The sequence below is a fragment of the Myotis myotis genome, unplaced genomic scaffold (genome assembly GCF_014108235.1).
Source record: "Myotis myotis isolate mMyoMyo1 unplaced genomic scaffold, mMyoMyo1.p scaffold_m19_p_2, whole genome shotgun sequence".
NCBI classification, from domain to species: Eukaryota; Metazoa; Chordata; class Mammalia; order Chiroptera; family Vespertilionidae; genus Myotis; species Myotis myotis.
The window spans coordinates 175,085,998-175,107,109 of NW_023416324.1; the positions used below are offsets into that span (position 1 = coordinate 175,085,998).

Below are 21,112 nucleotides of genomic sequence, written 5' to 3' on the forward strand. Positions count from 1 at the left end.
AATACAATTTGAAGCCAAAATACCCAGAGGGTGAGTAAAATAAAGGATTCAACTGTGGTATTTATTTTGGAAATGTACCAGCAATAGTGATAAAAAGTGGTTTCTCTTACTTTACCAAGGAGGACAGCCATTTTGTGACGCCATCTGCCTTTGTTTAGAGAAGCAACTCTGATCCAAATATTTAACTGTGAATTATAAATCCAGACATCACGGCCATTGATTCTTCCACCTTTAAATGCAAAACAATGCACATTCAATATATATGTATCTATCACCAAAGGATCTATGCCCAAGGCAAAGATAATAAAACACGGGATTTATTCATCCAGTCCAAGAACTTAAGAATTCAGTTCAATAAATGAAAACAAGAACCCTCTGAAAGCTTAATGCAAATAGTTCTACAGAACAGATTTTAACATTGCCAATTGTTATCTTGAGAAATAATTACAGCCCGGCTAGCGTGGCTCAGTGGTTGAGTGTTGACCTATGAACCAGGAGGTTACGGTTAGATTCTTGGTCAGGGCACATGCTCGGGTTGCCGGCTTTATCCCCCGTCGGGGGTGCCCAGGAGGCAGCTGATCAATGATTCTCTCTCATCATGTTTCTATCTCTGTGTCCCTCTCCCTTCCTCTCTGAAATCAATAAAAATATAGTTTAAAAATAAAATAATTATAGGCCTCAAAAAATAAACTGCAGACTCTGAACTTTACAAATGTATACAGATTGTTATTTTAGGAGTTGGTAACCAGAAGCACCCAAAAAACAGAATTATTATTGTTATTTTTAAATATATTTGTTATTGATTTCAGAGAGGAAGGGAGAGGAAGAGAAGAGAGGAACATCCATGATGAGAGAGAATCATCGATCAGCTGCCTCCTGCACACCCCCTACTGGGGATTGAGCCGGCAACCCAGGCATATGCCCTGACCTGTGATCTCCTGGTTCCTAGGTCGGCACTCAACCACTCAACCATGCTTGGCTGGGCCAGAATTACTTTAAAAAACATTTAACAAATGATAGATTTTTAAAAAAGCATACCATTGTACAAAATAAAGTATGTGTTGTTGTATGTTCAATGTGCAGTAATCTAGTAATCTGCAAAGCTAATATGATCACTTAATTAACAGACTTCAGACCATACATACTGTAGTTACAGCAAAAAGTCATCTTGGTTTTATTTGTTGTATAAACTGATCTGCCTAAAGTGGGCATATCCAGTGTCACTGTTTTCTTTTGTGACACTGTTTTAATTTAAAACAGCCAAGCTATGTTCAAATTAAGAGTAGCTACTATAATAATTCTTTATTTACCTGAAACAAGAATGTCATTCCTTAGTGCACAGACTGCATACTCTGATTTGGTAAATTCTGGAAGCTTAGCCAAAGACTTCCATTCTCCTGTCACAGGATCATAGCACTCAGTATATGGAAGATTAAACCCTCCAACTCGTTCACAGCCGCCAACGACAACTATCACCTCAGAATAGCCAGTTGACCTAAAATTATTGTAAGAATAAATAATATATTAAAAATATACTCAAGATTATTTCAGACCCTAAAAACATGCCATTATCATAAAGTGGAATAGTATTATAAACAGTTGAATTCATTCTCTATGAATGTATCAAATAACACAGGCTACCAATTATTACATTGAGAACATTTACAAGGGATTTAGTGTTATCATTTTTTTCCACAGAAAATTCCTACAAGTATTTTTTTTGAGATTGCCTTAAAAATTGTAAAGCAGTCCAAAGAGCCTACCTAACTCAATTGGAACTCTGGTAATATAGGATGATTTTCAAATGAAGTTTTGCAGCAATTCAGATGTGCATAACCACACATGATGATGCACTTTTTCTAAGTGTAGGAAAATGAAATTTTTCTGTCAGATTGCTAGTTCTAAAAAAGCTACTTCACAGTATAATCTACTACCCTGTAAAGGAGTACAGTTATGTGCCACGTAAGTTGTTGTTTGGGTCAAAAACAGACTGCAGATAGAAGGGTGGTCTCATAAGATTGTAATGGAGCTGAAAAATCCCTATCACCTAGTGACATGATAGCCGTCATAAAGTTGTAGTGCAATGCATTACTCGTGTTTATGGAGATGCTGGTGCAAACAAACCTACTGCACTGCCAGTCATATAAAAGTATAGCACATAGATTTATGTATAATACATAATGCATGAAAATTATAATAAATGACTATATTTATGTATTAACTATACTATACTTTAAATCATTGTTTTAGAGTGTACTCTTTATACTTAAAAAATTTGCGGTAAACCAGAATGCTGTGTTATACCAGCAGCAGCCTCATACATTTTGCTTATTGTGTCTCCTGACTGCATTATTTTCTCTTGTGTTTGATTTCATCTCATGCTGTTTTGTGCAGTAACAAGGTGTAGACTGAGGCTTATAGCCTAGGAGCGACAGGTAATGCCATACAGCCTAGGTGTGCAGTGGGCTATACAGCCTATGATGTATGCACAACTATAAAATCACCTAAAGGGGCATTTCTCAGAATGTATACCTTTTGTTAAGCAACACATGATTGTATATGTACAGAAATTATTTAAAAAATTTTTTTAAAGTTAAGTAAATTTAGGTAATCCCACTCAAAATGTTGGTAGTCACTAAAAATGTTAACAACGTTTATAACAAAGAATGTTAAAAAAGCAAAAAGCAAGATAAAAGCTGTACATAAGGTACAATTAATATTTATATTAAAAAGGTCTGCACCCAGCCAGTGTGGCTCAGTGGGTGAGTGCTGACCTATGAACTAGGAGGGCATGGTTTGATTCCTGGCCAGGGCACATGTCTGGGTTGCAGGCTCGATCCCCATAGGGGGCGTGCAGGAGGCAGCCAATCAACGATTCTCTCTCATCATTGTTGTTTCTATCTCTCTCCCTCTCCCCTCCTCTCTGAAATCAATAAAAATATATTAAAAAAATAAAAATAAAATAAAATAAAATAAAATAAGAAAGGTCCTGGCTGGTGTGGCTCAAGTTAGTTGAGTTGTCCCATGCACTGAGAGTTTACAGGTTTGATTCCCAGTCAGGGCACATGCCCAGGTTGTGGGCTTGATCCCCAGTAGGGGCGTGTAGGAGGCAGCCAATTGATAGTTTTCTCTCGGTGATATTTCTCATTCTCTCCCTCGCCCTTCCTCTCTTCTTTCTAAAATCAATAAAAACATATTTAAAAAATAATAGACCAAAATGCTAATGATGATTGTTTCTGCATGTGTGGCTTCCCACTTTCTAGTAACATAAAATTTTAAAACAATAATGAGCATGGGCTATTTTTAGAGTGGAAAAAACAACTTTTAAGAGCATTAAGAGAGTCCCAAAATTTATGTTAAACACTGGCTTTTTAATTTGTACTTTAAACTTAAGAGAGAGACAGGAAAAACTGAGAGCTCATCCAAGCTCTTTTTGTTCATAAGGGTCTATGGAATTTTAGTTAGTTGGCTTTGCCCAGGCCAGTGTGGCTCAGTTAGTGGGAGTGTCGTCCTATGCACCAAAAGGTTGCTGGTTCGATCCCCAGTCAGGGCACATACAAGTATCAACCAATGAATGCATAAATAGGTAAAGTAACAAATCAATCTCTCTCTCTCTCTCTCTCTTTCCCTCCCTTCCTACTTTTAAAATCAATAAATAAAAATTCTAAAAAATTTTTGAGATACGGTTTTCACTTTCCAGAGTAGCAAAGATTTACAAAAACTAATAATATGATAATGTTGACAAAGGAATTGAGAAATAGACACTTTCATATTTTTGGCTGAAGTATAGCTTGGAAGAAAATTTTATACAGTAACTACCAAAATTAAAAATGCCCATATCCTATGACTGCGCAATTCTATTTCTAGTAATTCAAGTTATAAATTATCAGTGAATGCAGACATATGCACAATACTGAGCATTCTTTGTAATAACAAAAATCTATAAACAACTTAAACATCTATCATTAAGAGATGAATCAAATAAGTTATGGTATACTATACAGCTTTTAAAAAATTATTTGAGGCCTGGCCAGTGTGGCTCAGTGTTGGAGCACTGGCCATAGGATCGAGGGTTTGATTCCCCATCAAGGGCACATACCTGGGTTGCTGATCTCCCCCTCCCACCTTCCCACCCCACCTCCTACCCCCAGCCTCAGTTGGGACATGTGTGGGAGGCAACCAACTGATATGTCTCTCTTACATTGATGTTTCTCTCTCTCTCTCTCCACCTCCCTCCCTCCCTCCCTTCCACTCTCTCTAAAAATCAATAGAAAAAATATCCTTGGGTGAGGATTAACAAACAAAAAAGATTAAAAAAAATCCATAACAAAAATAAAAATAAATGAAAAAAATAAGTCGTTTATGTGGCGATGTAGAACAATCTCCAAGATACTTTTAAGTGATAAAAACAAGGTGCAAAAACAAACAAAAAAAACAAGGTGCAAAACTACAGTACCCTACTATCTGCATAAACAAAAGTGGGGAGGTATGTGGTATGCATACATACACATACACACACACACACACACACACACACACACACACACACCCCACACTTATATACAAAGAATATTTCTAAAAAGAGTTCAAAAATTTGGTAACAGAGGTATCCTTTGGGACAACTGATATACCAAAGGTCAGGTAGAGGAAAAATTACAATATATATGCTGTTATGTAAAAATGTTAGAGTTCAAAATAACAATGAATTAACATGTATTTAAGATGGGAAACCATGTACCCTATAGTATAGAATAACATCCTTAAGAGGGACTAAAACAAAAATTCAGAACAAAAAATTTTAGTCTTGGCTCTGCCACTAAGTAACTTTATGACAAGAACAAATTGGTTCATTTAACTGTGCTTCAGTTTTATCACCTATAAAATAAAGAATGAAGGTATTTATTAATCTTACAACACTATTTTTTTAGATTCAACATTTTTTTGTATTAGTTTCAGGTGTACAGCATAGTGGTTAGATAATCATATTACTTTACAAAGTATCCCCCCTGATATTTCCAGTACCATCTGGTACCATCAATAGTTATTACAATATTATTGACTATACATCCTGGTGGCTATTTTGTCACTACCAATTTGTACTTAATCCCTTCAGCTTTTATACCCAGTCCCCCGGCTCCTCTCCTTTCTGGCAAGCATGAGTCTTTTTTCTGTATTTAAAAGCCTCTTTCAACTAAAACACCATTTCTTTAAAGAACACACAAAAAGCTCTCATCTTAGTTTCCTCAAATGGTTTCTAGTAGGAACTTGAACCTTGTTTTCATTATGGCAGTTATATTCCGATATTCATTATATAGTAACTGATTATTAGATAAGAGGTAGGAGCTTATTAAATAGTAGAGGCCTGGTGCACGGGATTCGTGCACTGGTGGAGGGCGTGGCCTGTGGGGATAAGCCTGCTGTGGCAGCACCGCTCATCCCAGTCTGCCGAGTGGCTGTGCACCTGCCCTCTGAGCGACTGCTCCCTGGTTCGGCATCTTTTGTGGAGCCGGAGTACTCACTTCTCCAGGGGAACTGGTCGGGGACGGGCCCAAAGCCAATAGCACTGAGAAGCAGTGGAGTAGGCCTCAGTCCCACGGTGGCCATGAACCCACCTTCCAGCCTCCAGGGTCAGCGCTGCGCAGCCTGCGGGCGTCCAGAGGAGGTGGTAGGGAGTGAGGAGGAGGAGCCTGGGGCAAGGAGGCGATGATCGCAGCCCCGGGTTCTCAGCGGGAGCAGCCGCTCATCCTGGTCAGCTAAGCGGAGCTCCCACTGTGGTAGCACACTGACCACCAGGGGGGCAGCTCCTGTGTTGAGTGTCTGCCCCCTCGTGGTCAGTGCCATCATAGCGACTTGTCAAATGGTTGTTCTGGTCGTTTTGCTGTTAGGTTGCTGGGCTTTTATTATATAGGATTAGCTACCTATTGCTCAATTGAGCATAGCAAAGAGCATTGATTTTTTTCTCATAGATATGAACAATTTATGCTTAAAATGAACCATCTGATAGCAAGCATTTCTGCCTCAATCACATTTCCTATTCTGTAAAAGTACAGCATATACTTAAAATGTATTTTCTTCATGAAACCAGTAATAATTTTTATTATGTTTTTTTTTTTGGTGTGTCAAATGCTAGGTTATGCATTCTTTCATATGATATCTCTAATACTCACAATTTAAAAAAAATATATATTTTATTGATATCAGAGTGGAAGGGGTAGAGAGAGAGAGAAACATCAATGATGACAGAGAATCACTGATTGGCTGCAGACCCACAATGGGGATTGAACTTGCAATCCAGGCATGTGCCCTTGACCGGAATCAAATCCAGGACCCTTCAGTCCGCAGGCAGATGCTCTATCTACTGAGCCAAACTGGCTAGGGCACTCACAACAATTTTACAAGGTAGATAATATTATGCTCATTTTACAGATGTGAAAACTGATACATAGTGAAGTTAAAGTGCCTTGCCCAAGATCATAGAATTAACTAGTGTAGAGCCAGATTATAATCCAGGCCTGTCTGTTTCTGAAGTCAGTACTCTAAACACATCATGATGCTTGGTGTTTATTTTTTATTTTTATTTTTTTTTAAATTAAATCTTTATTGTTCAGATTATTACATTTGTTCCTCTTTTTTTCCCCCCCATAACTCCCCTCCTCCCAGTTCCCGCCCCACCCTCCGCCCTCACTCCCCACCCACTGTCCTCATCCATAGGTGCACGATTTTTGTCCAGTCTCTTCCCGCATCTCCCACACCCCTTTCCCCCCAGGAATAGTCAGTCCATTCCCTTTCTATGTCCCTGATTCTATTATAATCAACAGTTCATTCTGTTCATCAGATTATTTATTCACTTGATTCTTAGATTCACTTGTTGATAGATGCATATTTGTTGTTCATAATTTGTATCTTTACCTTTTTCTTCCTCTTCCCCTTCTTAAAGGATACCTTTCAGCATTTCATATAATCCTGGTTTGGTGGTGATGAACTCCTTTAGCTTTTCCTTATCTGTGAAGCTCTTTATCTGACCTTCAGTTCTGAATGATAGCTTTGCTGGATAAAGTAATCTTGGTTGTAGGTTCTTGGTATTCATCACTTTGAATATTTCTTGCCACTCCCTTCTGGCCTGCAAAGTTTCTGTTGAGAAATCAGCTGACAGTCGTATGGGTATTCCCTTGTAGGTAACTGAGTTTCTTTCTCTTGCTGTTTTTAAGATTCTCTCTTTATCTTTTGCTCTTGGCATTTTAATTATGATGTGTCTTGGTGTGGTCCTCTTTGGATTCCTTTTGTTTGGGGTTCTCCGCGCTTCTTGGACCTGTAAGTCCATTTCTTTCACCAGGTGGGGGAAGTTTTCTGTCATTATTTCTTCAAATAGGTTTTCAATATCTTGCTCTCTCTCATCTTCTGGCACCCCTATAATTCTGATGTTGGTATGCTTGAAGCTGTCCCAGAGGCTCCTTACACTATCCTCGCATTTTTGGATTCTTTTTTCATTTTGCTTTTCCGGTTGGGTGTTTTTTGCTTCCTCGCATTTCAAATCATTGACTTGATTCTTGCGCTCCTCTGGTCTGCTGTCGGGAGTCTGTATAATATTCGTTATTTCAGTCCGTGTATGCTTAATTTCTAGTTGGTTCCCCAATATAAGATCGAGGGTCTTATTAGTTTTCTTGTAGATCTCATTAAGTTTATCGGCGGCTTCTAAACAGTTCTTGAGAGACCTTAAAAGTGTGGTTCTGAACTCTATATCTTCCATTGACAATTTTGTCCTGTTTCTTTGTCTCCGCATTTTGTTATGCTTCCTTGGTGCACCCCCTAGTGGTCTTTGTTCGCAGTCTTATAGTTAAATCTTGATTGTAGCTAATTCCAGGGAGGGTTTGACCTCCAGGCCAAGTGGCTATGAGAATCAGCTGTGTCAGCAGTGAGAGCACTTCTGTCCTCTAGGGAGATGCTAATCTGGCGTTTGCCTGAGGCTATCCGGCAAATGCCTGTGTGCAGGGCTTGGGCGGGGCGGGTCGCACAGGATCAACAGGGTGGGCCGGAGAGAGCAGTTATGGCGGCTCTCAGTCCTGTCCCCAGGGGCTCTGCCTCTCTGAGTCCCAGCACCCGCTGCAAAGCTCAGAGAGAAAGCTTCACTCGCTCTGACTGAAGCCAGACAGTCCCGCTTCTGCCGTTTGAGTCTGGGTCCCTAAAGACTCGCCCGGATCTGGAGCTCAGAGTCTGCGACTCCCTCCCGATTGAAAACGCCAACCGTGCCCTCCGCCGCCAGCCCGCTCCGCGCACTCCGCACCTCAGAATTTGACTTCAGCACTGCGCCTCCTCTGAGTGTCCGTATGCGTTTCTCTTTCCTCCTAGTTGTAGGACTTCCACTCAGCCGGCGTTCCTGTGGTTCTGGGTGATGTCCCTTCCGTTTTTTGGTTTCACTTTTGAAGTAGTTGTTCAAAGCAGCAAACTCCGGCGTTAACCTATGCCGCCATCTTGGTTCTCTCCCCTTGGTGTTTATTAAAAAATAATATTATGGCCCTAGCTGGTTTGGCTCAGTGGATAGAGCGTCAGCCTGTGAACTAAAGGGTCCTGGGTTCGACTCCAGTTAAGGGCACATGCCGGGTTGCAGGCTTGATTCCCAGTGGGGGGCATGCAGGAGGCAGTCAATCAATGATTCTCATCATTGGTGTTTCTATCGCTCTCTCCCTCTCCCTTCCTCTCTGAAATCAATAAAAAAATATTATTAATATTATGTATTAGCACAGACATTTAAGGTTGCATAATACATATTATTAAAAAGACAACTACTGTTCCTAAGCTTTGTTCCTTCTGTGATTGGTCTCCACTGTTTTCTCTCCATGGGTTTACAACTGGCAGTATAGGTTTTGGGGCAGCACGCGCAGGTCTAAATCGGGGTGGGGGTGTTCGGTCCTTCCGGGCTTCATGAGAACGATTCCTGACTACCTTGCTGTGAATGGCACAGCTCACACAGTAATGCAGCTTCACATACAGCTTGGGAAGCACATAGGCGTCGAAGACACTCGCTTCGGAGATGTCCCTAACGGCTGCGGCCTCCACTATGTTTCGGATGACAAACTTCTTAATGGCCTTGTCCTTGGGCACGCACCGGGCGCAGTTGGTGCACATGCAATTACACTTACAGATTATCAAACTTTCATGCTTGGGTGCATTTTTGGGTTTTCTCTGTTATTTAAGAGACACGTGGGTATATATATATGTAGAACATCTAATATGTGTTGAGCTCTGAAGGATACTTGGCACAGGATAAACACTAAAGAAACATTGACTAATGTGGAGTATAACCTAATTGTTCATTGGTGGAAACTGACTGTCATCACCCTAATCTGGAGTTAATCTTTGAAGGCAACCAGATAGTCTGTGTCCCCTAATCTGACACATTACCTAGGATGAACTCTTGCCAGAAATACTTAACTGGTCTCCATTAAGCTGAGGCTTGCAGAGCCAACTTCGTTTCCAGAAACATAACTAAATGCAGGTAAATGATACCATAAGGAAGCAACCAGACTGATACAGAAGACGGAATACTTTTCTGGACAACTTGCCCATCAACAAGTCAGAATCACAAAAAAGAAATTGTTCTGAAATAAGAGAGACTTCATGGAAATAACCAGATGCAATAAGTGATCCTGGATTAGATCCAAATTCATTAAAGAACAGTCTGGAGGAAGTATGTATATGAATTGGGTATTAGATAATATTAAATAACTATTAACTTTAAGTGTGATATTATTTTGCCTGTTATTTTTTTTAAAAGATGCATCTTCAAGTAAAAAAAAAAGTAACATTGGCTGAATGAATGAATGAATGAATGAATGAATGAAAGAAAAAGTCTGGACTGCAGATATAGGTTTAATAGTCAATAGCATGCATGGTAATTAAAACCATGAGAGTAGATGAGATCGCCTAACAGTGGTCGGCAAACTGCGGCTTGGCAAACCGTGGCTTGCGAGCCACATGTGGCTCTTTGGCCCCTTGAGTGTGGCTCTTCCACAAAATACTGACTTCTGCGCATTGGCCACGAAGTTTCAATCGCACTGTACGTGCACGCCACCACGTGGTATTTTGTGGAAGAGCCACACTCAAGGGGCCAAAGAGCCACGTGTGTCTCGTGAACCGCAGTTTGCCGACCACGGGCTAGGAAAGTGTGTAAGGCAAGATAAAGAGATGTGAACCAAAGGGATTACAAACATTCCCAAGACTAGATATAGAACCATCAACTGGAAAAGAGCAGCTGGAGAAGTCAGGCCATGAAGAAAATGGTACTCCACAAGCTAAAGGAGGAGTTTCAAGAGGGATTAAAGCAATTTATAATGTCCAATCCTAAAGAGAGATCAAGCTGGATAAATACTGGAAAGAGGTGTCTAACAAATAACAAACAGAAGGTCAGTGATGACCAGACTGAGAGGAGTTTCAGGAGAGTGACTGGAGCAGAAGTCGGGAATGAACTGCAGTTGCAGAAGTGGAGACATCACCCCTTTTTCAAAGAACTTTGGAGTTTCTCAGAAAGATGAGAACCTGTATAAATAATACACATTGTTCAGATAATGAAATCCCTAGTGATGGGTACTAACATGCAGTAACAAGTAAGTGAAAGACAATATGAGGGACAGAAGTTGATTGCAGAGTTGTAAAATAAAGGATTCCTCACAAAATGCCTACACAAAATAAATATCCGCTATTATATTTATAATAGTCTGTAAATTCAATATAACTATAGTTTGTTTTTTTCTACTTGCCTCCTAAAGAAAGGTGATATAGCAATCTTTTATATAGATGTGTTCCACTGTATAAAATGGATTGGTCTGCTTCAAAATTGGAAGTAAATTTTTGCAATTCAAGTAATTAAGTGAATCAGGAAAAGTATTTATTATCTAACCTAATTAGCCCGAGGCTCCAATATGTTTATTCAGGTCATTTCTTTGTAAATAACATTAATAATAAATGAATTACTTTGATTTTACAACACATATCCCTTGGTCCCTTCTAATCCCATGAGATATGCAGAATAGGTATTATCAGTCCTATCTGACTCCAAAACATTCTTCTGCTACAAGGGACTCTGTTTGGAAGAATGAGTGATTTTCCTTGGAGGGATACTGTGCATCCAGAAAAGTTGTGGAATATCCCTGAAGCTGTTCAGCTTTCTTTTCTTTTTCTTTTTTTTAAAAATATATTTTATTGATTTTTTACAGAGAGGAAGGGAGAGAGATAGAGAGTTAGAAACATCGATGAGAGAGAAACATCGATCAGCTGCCTCCTGCACACCCCCCACTGGGGATGTGCCCGCAACCAAGGTACATGCCCTTGACCGGAATCGAACCTGGGACCTTTCAGTCCATAGGCTGACGCTCTATCCACCGAGCCAAACCAGCTAGGGCTGTTTAGCTTTCTTAATAAATTTAACCATGGCCTCTTTACATTCTTAAACTCAGCCCAAGTCTCTGAAGAGTCTTTAAAAAAAAGAAGAGGAACTTAGAAAAAATCTGTACACTTACAGAATAAAATTGTATTCTTTTGTCCTTTGTTAAACAATTAACAATTACTTTTTAAAAAACTAGAGTCAGTTTTTGTTTTATTGAGATATAATTGTACACTATTTAATTGCATTCCTACCCCTTAACATAACATAAATTTTCCAAATTCTGTATAATGATGATATAATTTTTGTAATCAGAAAAAAATTAAAAACTGAGATTGACGTTAAATATAGTAACTATGGCAATGAGACAAGATCTGAAGGTTGGGTTTTATATCTGAGAATCCACTCATTGTACATGAGCTTACTTACTTCACCTCTATATTTCATGTTGTCTGTTAGTCTGCCAAAGTCTTTAGCTCCCCTCTATCCAAAGACTCTCTGGAAAGAAAAGTGGAATGCTTTGGGACCCTACGAAGGCTACGAGAAATTAGTAGAAATATATTGAGACATGCACGGTTGCAAAGACCCTTTGCAACACCCTCTGACAGCTCAGAACAATAACAAAGAATGAATCTAGTCTTCACTGGGTGAGACATTTAAATTATATAAATCTACATGCAACAATACATATAAATGACTACACTGAAATTACCTTCAGGATGTTTAAAAATACTTTAAAAACAAAAACTTTTGTTAATTATATTGTAGTTAATTTGTAAACAGTTTTCTCACCTTCGTGGCCTAGTTCTTGGGGACATCATTTCATTCCCAAGTATGTGGTACCGCCTTGCTTCATGCAACAACTGATAACACTCAGGAGAATTCTGGATCAATTGGTCCACCTCAACTGTTTGAACAAAGTAGTTGGGATGCAACAGAGGGAGTCTCACATGTGTCAGGAGCTCATGTAATAGTGGTCTTCTCAGATCAACAGCACGATAGACCCAACGCATGACAGCTTCAAAAACCATCTCCTCTTTACTAATAACAAGTTCGTCACTACAAATATAATCAATAAGTTCATCTTTGTCAAGCTCAAGAAACTCCTCATGCTGGGACACATCCTCAAAAGTCTGTAATGCAAAAGTCTTGCACTTTGTGAAGAGTGTTTTGAGTGAATGGGTGTCAGCAAAGCGCTGAATTCCTAAGCAATTACAAGGATCAAGTTGCTCCTCCAAGAACTTGGCACATGCATCACGGAGAACACTGATCTGAAAGAGGCTTGATGTTTCAAAGATATATTGTACATTCTCTGTAGTGATCTTCACCTTTCCAGTATACACATACTGCAGAAAGCATTCCATAGCTTCAGCTAAGATACCATTGATTTCAACCAACATTTCTCGGCTTTCCCTGTGGTCATTACAAAACATAGCTCTGAAGTAGCTACTACAGGCTGATAGAACAGCTCTATGGCAAGGAAATTCTTTCCCTTCCACACAAATGATAACATCTGTGAATAATCGGTTATCTCGGAATTCATTAAATATCTGGAGTATGTTTTCAGCATGGGATGATCCTGAAGAGAAGTCAAAAAATTCATGGCCTGTCAGAGATTTAGGGTCCATTTCAAAGACTTTACGCTTAGTTGCTGGGGAATCACGCACCCCGAGATCCTCTCTGTTTAGTCTTCGTCCTAATATTAGGACCATCGTTACATCAGTTGACTATATAACTGCTGAGAAATGACTGTTAGGGCTCTTCTTTACGTGGCTAAAAGTGAAAAAAGAAAAAAAGTGAAAACATTTTAATAAGTAAAAAATTCAGTATTCAAATTATATAATTTCATTTTGATGTAACACTGCAACAAAATCATGTAATGTATTTCATGTAGGGTATTGAGCACTACTTCGTTTTAATAAACATTGATAAATAAAAATTGCATTTGCACAATTAGAACTTTAGGAGTAATTTCAAAAGTATTCCTTTAGCCCCCCAGGTGAAAGGATACCGTGTACTTGGGAATTACTAATAACCTTCTGTCTTCCCTTTTACACAGCTGGGTTTTATCCACTGACTATAAAGGTAAGTCAGAATACTGTAAGACACAGAATTTGACTATATTTCAGAATCCTAAAATAAGTGTATATCATATTAATATACTAGTGTTGCTAGACAGGAATTCAATTATATTTATTAATGGTCTTTAAAAATATACATACTGTTTGACTAGCAAGTCCTTTTCCAGCATTCCTAAGGAAATAACAGGATATGTAGAAAGATTTATCTACAGAGATGCCCAATGCTATATTTTAAAAAATATATTTTATTGATTTCAGAGAGGAAGGGAGAGGGAGAAGGAGAGAGAGAAAGAAACATCAATGATGAGAGATAATTATTGATCGGCTGCCTCCTACACTCCCCCACTGGGGATTGAGCCCACAACCTGGGCATGTGCCCTTGACCGGAATCGAACCCGGGACCTGTCAGTCCCCAGGCTGATGCTCTATCCACTGAGCAAAACCAGCTAGGGTCCAATGCTGTTTTAATAAAAAATACTTAAAACAACCTAAATGACCTACAATAGGGGATTAGTTAAACCAAAGTACATTTTAAGGATGGAACAGTCTATGCAGCCTTTAAAAATTATGTATACTAGCCCAGCTGGTGTGGATCAGTGGTTGAGCATCAACCTATGAACCAGGAGGTCACAATTCGATTCCAGGTAGGGCACATGCTGGGTTTTGGGCTCAATCCCCAGTAGGAGGCGTGCAGGAGGCAGATGATCAATGATTCTGATAACTGATGTTTCTCTCTCTCGTTTACTCTTCTTTTGTCTCTGAAATCAATAAAAATATATTTTAAAATTTATGTAGACTATTTAATGACATGGGGAAGAATTAACTAGGTAGTAAGTGAAAAGCAGATCATAAAACATATGCTAAGGAAATAGAAAAATTTATGAATCAGTGCATCAAGAGATAGAAAAAAGGAGGCAAATACGCCAAATGTGAAGTGATTTGTTTTGTTTTTCTCTATTTCCCCCTAAATGTCCACTATAAATAGGAAATAATTTGTTTTTAAACCTCCCTCAGAAGTGACTATGAATAGGTAACTAATGAATTGAGGCACTGGGCTATAGCTATCAATTCTCTTAAATTTTAATTTTTAAGGTGGTTCTTCTCCTACTGGCTTTTCACATCTTAAGTTGATACATGACCCAAAATGTATTTGTCATCGGCTTAAGAGCATTCGGGGTAGCTCTCATCTATCCCCATGCCCTCAGAATTTCATACACAATCACTTCTAAAGGTCCCAGCTTCTTCCCGAAATATTTCAACAGTCAGATATCTAGGCCAAATGATGGTAGCATGAAGAAGGCTTAACATTATGGAAAATAGTATCGAAGTTCCTAAAAAAAATTAAATATAGAACTATCACATAATCCAGCAATTCCACTTCTGGGTATTTTTCTGAAGAAATCCAAAATACTAATTTGAAAAGACATATGCATCCCTGTGATGACTGCAGCATTATAGAATCTCCCTTTTGGATAAATGGGACAAGTTTCTCTTACATAAATGAAAAGATACTCTGTTCTGTAGTCAACAATCTTACTGTGTTTGTTATCTAGTATCTGACTGTATTAACTTTGGGGTAGCATATTGAGTGAGTTAAGTATCAATATAAGGCTGATTAAAACTTGTGTGCTCTTCCTCCTGGGAGCACACGTTTGGGCCTTTCCCTTGCCCTTCCTCTCACAGGCATGTATCTCCTAAACTCTAAGGCAGTGGTTCTCAACCTTCCTAATGCCGCGACCCTTTAGTACAGTTCCTCATGTTGTGGTGACCCCCAATTTCACTGTTACAAATTGAACAAAATTAAAGCATAGTGATTACTCACCAAAACAGTATGTAATTATATATGTGTTTTCCGATGGTCTTAGGCGACCCCTGTGAAAGGGTCGTTCGACCCCCAAAGGGGTCGTGACCCACAGGTTGAGAACCGCTGCTCTAAGGGATCCCACTGAGACTTGCTACCAGGGGAACAATGGAGCAGCGGGCAGCTTGTCCCGGGTTAACCCCCTGAACCTGTCTCCAAGGTCCCCTTTTTCTGACTGCAGTGAGCTGACAGCAGCCAGCCTGGCTCACTTCTTTCTCTGTGGCTTTTACTTCTCAGTGAGCCAAAGCAACCCCGCCTAGGCTCACTTCTTTCCCATAACATCACTAAATGACTCTGCCTGGGCTCTCCTGTTGCTGCTTCTGCCCTAAGCCCCTCCTTGTTTCAATGTCCGCAGCTGTAATAAACTACTCTCAAAACAAAACTTTAAGCACACCCACAAAACCTCAAAAACTTTATAGGAGTTAAGGGTCTGTCTTTTTTTTTTTTTTTTTTAAATATATTTTATTGAATTTTTACAGAGAGGAAGGGAGAGGGATAGAGAGTTAGAAACATCAATGTGAGAGAAACATCGATCAGCTGCCTCCTGCACACTCCCTACTGGGGGCATGCCCGCAACCAAGGTACATGCCCTTGACCGGAATCGAACCTGGGACCCTTGAGTCCGCAGGCCGACGCTCTATCCACTGAGCCAAACCAGTTAGGGCAAGGGTCTGTCTTTTAATGATATTTTCTGCCCCTTATTCTCATAGCTGGTTCCTTAATTACTGACAAGAGCTCTTTCATGTCTTTTACCCAATGTAAAACTGAGAATCCTGGATTAGAACAACTATAAAAATCACCTGCTATTATAAAGTATTCACTAGCAACAAGATACTGTCTACTGCTTGCTTTGTAAGTGGCTATCACTTAGACCTGGGCTGTTTCCTCCCGAGCAGCTTTGGCTTGGCTTTTCGGACATCCTCACTTTCTCTGGACTTTCTAGGAACTCTCCCATTAACCAGTCTCCACAAAGCATAAAACATAAACGCTTCCTAGATGACAGGGTGGGTAAATGATTTGCACAGAAGGATCTTAGAAATATGAGATGCATTTCAAAGTTTATCTTCTGGGCTTCTATATGTTAATTTATTAGCCGCTGTTTTCCCATTTTACACAAATCAAGTATTTTATTTTAACTAGTAACGGAAAAAGCAAGAAATCAATTTGGCATCTCTGGACAAAACAAGAGGAAAATGTTTGCTCCAAGGAAATTTAATTAGAAAATTATATCTAGATAAGTTAGTGGATGCAAGGGTGATCCGATGGTCGTGTCAATGACTGCCTGCCCATATCACATGATTTGTCTAGAAGAGCTACTAACTTTTTTCTCCCTCATTTCTTCAGGGGCTTTATTTCTGGAGCTACACTGTCACTTGAAAGGAAGACTTTTCTTAACAGAATATTGTTTTTAATTGAATTGATTTTTAGAGATGAAGGGAGAGGCAGAGAGAAACATCTATTTGAGAGTGGAACATCGATTGGCTGCCTCCTGCATGCCCCACACCAGGGCTCCAGCCCACAGCCCAGTCATGTGCCCTGAATGAGAATCGAACTGGCAACCTTTCAGTGCACTGGATGACGCCCAACCAATTGAGCCACACTGGTCAGGGCCAGAAGATTCTTCTTGTTAAGGATACTGTAGGGTTTATTTCCAACTGCAGAACTCATAAATGTTGTAGACCTAGTTTCTGATTGTTAAGTAAATTTAAAATTAGATGTATTTATGTCCCAGAAAAATGAGTGGAGATAACTTATCTTAGTGTCTCTAAGACTGGGGAAAAATGTTGACGGGGGACTGAGAGTTTCAGGAAGGGGAGGAAAGGACTGGGTAAACACCGTATTTAGTAATGGAAACAACCGTGAGATTGCCTTCATGATCTTGAGGACAGAACTGCTCCTTGTGACCCTTACTGACCTAAGTGACTCCTGGTTAAAGAAAGTAAAGTGGTTTAAATCTTCAAATAACAATGTTTAAATAGTTTATAAATATTATAAATACCTTTTTAGCATTTGCTTGATCAAAGCCTCAGTCAAAATATTTGTGTTGTTTCAATTTCCACACCTAAAATAAATGGAGAACAGCAGCAACATATAAATCAGATACGAATCACTTATACTGGTCGTTGGCAGGATTTACAATTATGTTAAAAAATTTTTTTAGTTGATTTTAGTTTCCAACTGTAAGTTTACTTTTGTATAGAAAATCATTACTGAATAACAATTCCTGAAAGCAAATTAATAATTTTATGTTATTTTACATACAAACTAGTTTTGTTATTTACCAACGTCTTTACTTGACAATTTTATCCTGCAGTAAGGTTTCTTGAGTGAAAGATGAGTAAACACTGGCATCAACAGCAAGCTAATGGTGACAGTGAGATGAGAAAAATAGATATCATGTGATAACTGATATTTGAAGAATGTCTGGTAATAGATATCACATCTGAGTTTAGAGCCATTAAATAATTCTGAATTGGTCTATCAATATTACCAAAAGTAAACAATTTAGTCATTATATATTATATAACCATGGAATACATTTCAGAAAAATCTCAAGTGTTCTAGGTAATTCAGGAAAAAATTCATTTAAAAATCCACAGTAATTAGATTGTCAATATAGAATCTCCAAGTTTATAAAATAATTTTTGATCTTTTAATATAAATGTATTATTTCTTCTGCTTTGTTGAGGCTTATATAGATGTAGTACCTATTGAAACTAACTAATTTAGCATAACTCCTTTTTGGGGGTGGGGGGAGGACAGAAGGGGAGTAGAGGAATGCTTAAGAGAAAATACTAGCAACTTGAACTGTGCACAGAATAGCAATTGAACACTAATGGACCTGGTTTCTGGCCCATATATCTATAGACCAAGTTATGGACTATTGATTTTTTTCCTGCAGAAATACATGAACACACTTCTCTGTACCCCGATTATGCGATGATTGTGAGGTGAATGTTATCTTGCATGTTTCTTTACTTGTAGAACGCAGTCTAACTTGTGTGTACCTTTGGTAAAGAATATCTCAAGTTGGTCAAATCAGGGGATTGTTAACCCTAGCTAAATGCTTCTTCCCAATGGCAATAAGAGATTCTGAGCCAACACAGGTATTCAGCTCAATTCAAGAAACATTTATAAAGAGCCTATCCTTCGTCTGGCACTGGGGTCGCAAATATTGGATTCAGATCCAATTTTAGACTTTGGGATTGGCTAATGTAAGAACCAAACAAGAACTCCAAGACTGAAATTAAAACAGATTCATTTTCTCAGTGTTTCTCTAGCAGAAAACACAGGTGCAGATTGGAATAGATTCTCTGATGACTGATCTGATCTAGAATTATACCTTAAGGCAGCGATTTTCAACCGGTGTGCTGCAAGAATTTTTAAAACATGCAATACCTGACTATTTAGTCAGGGGCACTGACCTCCTTTCCCTTAGATTGCCAAATAAGAAAAATGACAACAGCCAATATACAACAAGAGCCGTCCAGTATGAATGAATAAAAAATTATACCTTTTTTTTTTGTCAGATTGGCAAAAAAATAATGTATTTTTGGTGTGCTGCAGAATTTTAGTAATTAGATGAAAAAAGATAGAAAATTGCTCCCTTAAGAAGTAGAAGGGCAAGACAACTCATCTGGGCATTTTCTGCAGGGTTTTTAGCTAATACTTACGGGACAGAGGGGGTCAGCATACAAAGTCCAAAGAAGATGTATACTATCAGAATTAATCTAGAGTGTAGCTGTGCTGCAACCAAGCTTATTTTTCCTTTAGAATGCAGGAATTCTATACAAAGAAAGAAGTTACAATTAGCCTTAAAGATAATACAGATTAATGAGGGGCTTATAAAGATTTATAAATACCAGAAAAAGGGAGTCCAACAACATTTTTATTAACACAGTCATTATAACATGCAGGAAAGAATTGCCATATGCTATGCTCTACATGACTTCATTTTCTCAAATTTAACCTTGAGTGAAAAAATAGCAGAGACAACAGAAGACCAACCAAAAAGAGGTTTATCTTTAAAGATACATAGTAAGCCAAAAGAAGGAAGAAAACAACTGCAACATAAAAAATCCATTATTTTAAAATAACTAGAAAATTATACTTAACATGATACTGTGTAAAACTAAGCAATTTTTATAAATTTCTGATATTTTCACAAAAGTTAGCTAATTCATTTGAATGATTATATTTAAATTTATGCTCTTAAATTTTCAATTTAAAGGTTTACGTTTGGAGCAGTGATTCCTGAACCAAGTTTTATAAATCGAATAAAGTCCTGTCTGCAAGCTGCTGTTTTCAACATTTCTAATTTCTTAATGGAACCACCAAGAACATATTTACCCACTTAAGATATCAGAAATAAACTAAAACCTTACATTTCTTTGCTTAGAATTATAGCAACTAGTGATTACCCTTTGTTTACTAGAACCTCAACTGGTCAATACATTATGACTTTGATTAATGAAAGAGAAATAAGAAGTATATGAGATGAAAAATTTGGGAGTGCTTAAACAATGTCAGACTAAACCGTATGATTCTATAAAAAAGAATACCATCTTTTCCCAAATTACAGAATCCAAAAATTGAATTTCTCCACTCAATGTTTCTCTTCCTTGTCTTAAAAATTTTGGCTATTAATATTCCTCAAAGGAAGAAAAACAAATCATTAATCATCAGACATCATACTTGGTATTACGCTGTCCTATTGAGTCTACTCATGCTTCTCACTAGACTTGACATGTAAACTTAACTTCATTGGCTTTATCTTGCTAACATGTTTCTTTTAGGTATTTAACGCATTGTTTTATTTTAAAATTGAAAGACCTATAGATATATAATATAGTTATGGTTTCTGTTAGAATTATGTTTCCTATTAGAATTATGCTTTCTGTTCTTATTAGAATTACTGAAGTCTGTAAGAACACTATCGATGCTCTGCCACTTGAACAAGTTTGAGATCCAGTATTTTAAATGACTTCTCTATGTATAAAAGCTTTTATAAGTCAAGTGATTTTTATTTACCTTAGGTGACACAAATTACTTACAAAAATAACTTTCAGAAACGACTGAATAGGTAAAGCCTAATTTAAACACTAATTTAGTAAACTTTAAGATGTGCCCAAATCTGAAAAACTGTAGCCCTTATGTGAGTTTAAGCAGAGTGACAAACTGGTCAATTAAAAAAGTTAGTTTAGCTATTGTTTTTAATAGAATAGGATCTTAAAAAGTATATACAAAAATAACTACAGTCACTTATTTAAGAATTAGCAAAAAGCATTAAGGATTTAGCAACTTGGACAAAAGCTAAGAAAGTTTGAATGAAAGCTGACAGCTCTAACTCGGAATACTATTTCTTCTTCCTGTTTAGAGACTAAGTCACAGGCTTTGTCTGGATAAGCAGCCTTTTGAATGGTGGTTCTATTTTTTAAAAAGATTTGCATTTTGTATTTATTTAGATGGGTTGAAAGCCCAGAATGCGCATGTAGGATCAGTTTGGGATCACAGAAGCTGCTCCTTATGGTGGTCATCTCCACTTCTATCTAAAAAATGTATTAAAATGCACAACCAATGAAAATTGTTCATATTTAAGTCTTGCTTTACGCAGATGGCTCAATCAACCTCCTACAGAAATGCATAAGTTTTGGGTCAATTCCTATGGATTTATAGGAAAAGAAAAACCTGATAAAACCCAAGCACTATTTCCAGGATCTCCCCATGAGATCAGGAAAACTGTATCTTCAACACACTATGGCTAAAATGAACGTTTTGGTATATTTTATTACA

At 38.1% G+C, this 21,112-nt stretch overlaps 1 protein-coding gene across 8 annotated transcripts in view; it reads right to left on the reverse strand.

Moving 5' to 3' along the window:
* KLHL24 (kelch like family member 24) overlaps window positions 1-21,112 on the reverse strand; it is a 48,173-nt gene that overhangs the window by 24,710 nt on the left and 2,351 nt on the right. For 6 of the 8 annotated variants that reach the window (XM_036347307.1, XM_036347301.1, XM_036347303.1 and 3 more), the window contains exons 2-6: window positions 18,994-19,105; window positions 17,319-17,381; window positions 12,170-13,150; window positions 1,311-1,495; window positions 111-229 (exon numbers count right to left, since the gene is read on the reverse strand). In XM_036347307.1, the coding sequence (XP_036203200.1) occupies window positions 111-229; window positions 1,311-1,495; window positions 12,170-13,089 (1,224 nt within the window). In that variant the 5' untranslated portion in view covers window positions 13,090-13,150; window positions 17,319-17,381; window positions 18,994-19,105. Of the gene's footprint in view, window positions 1-110; window positions 230-1,310; window positions 1,496-12,169; window positions 13,151-17,318; window positions 17,382-17,601; window positions 17,682-18,993; window positions 19,106-21,112 lie in introns of all 8 variants that reach the window. The other 2 variants (XM_036347304.1, XM_036347305.1) reach the window with 1 other exon arrangement.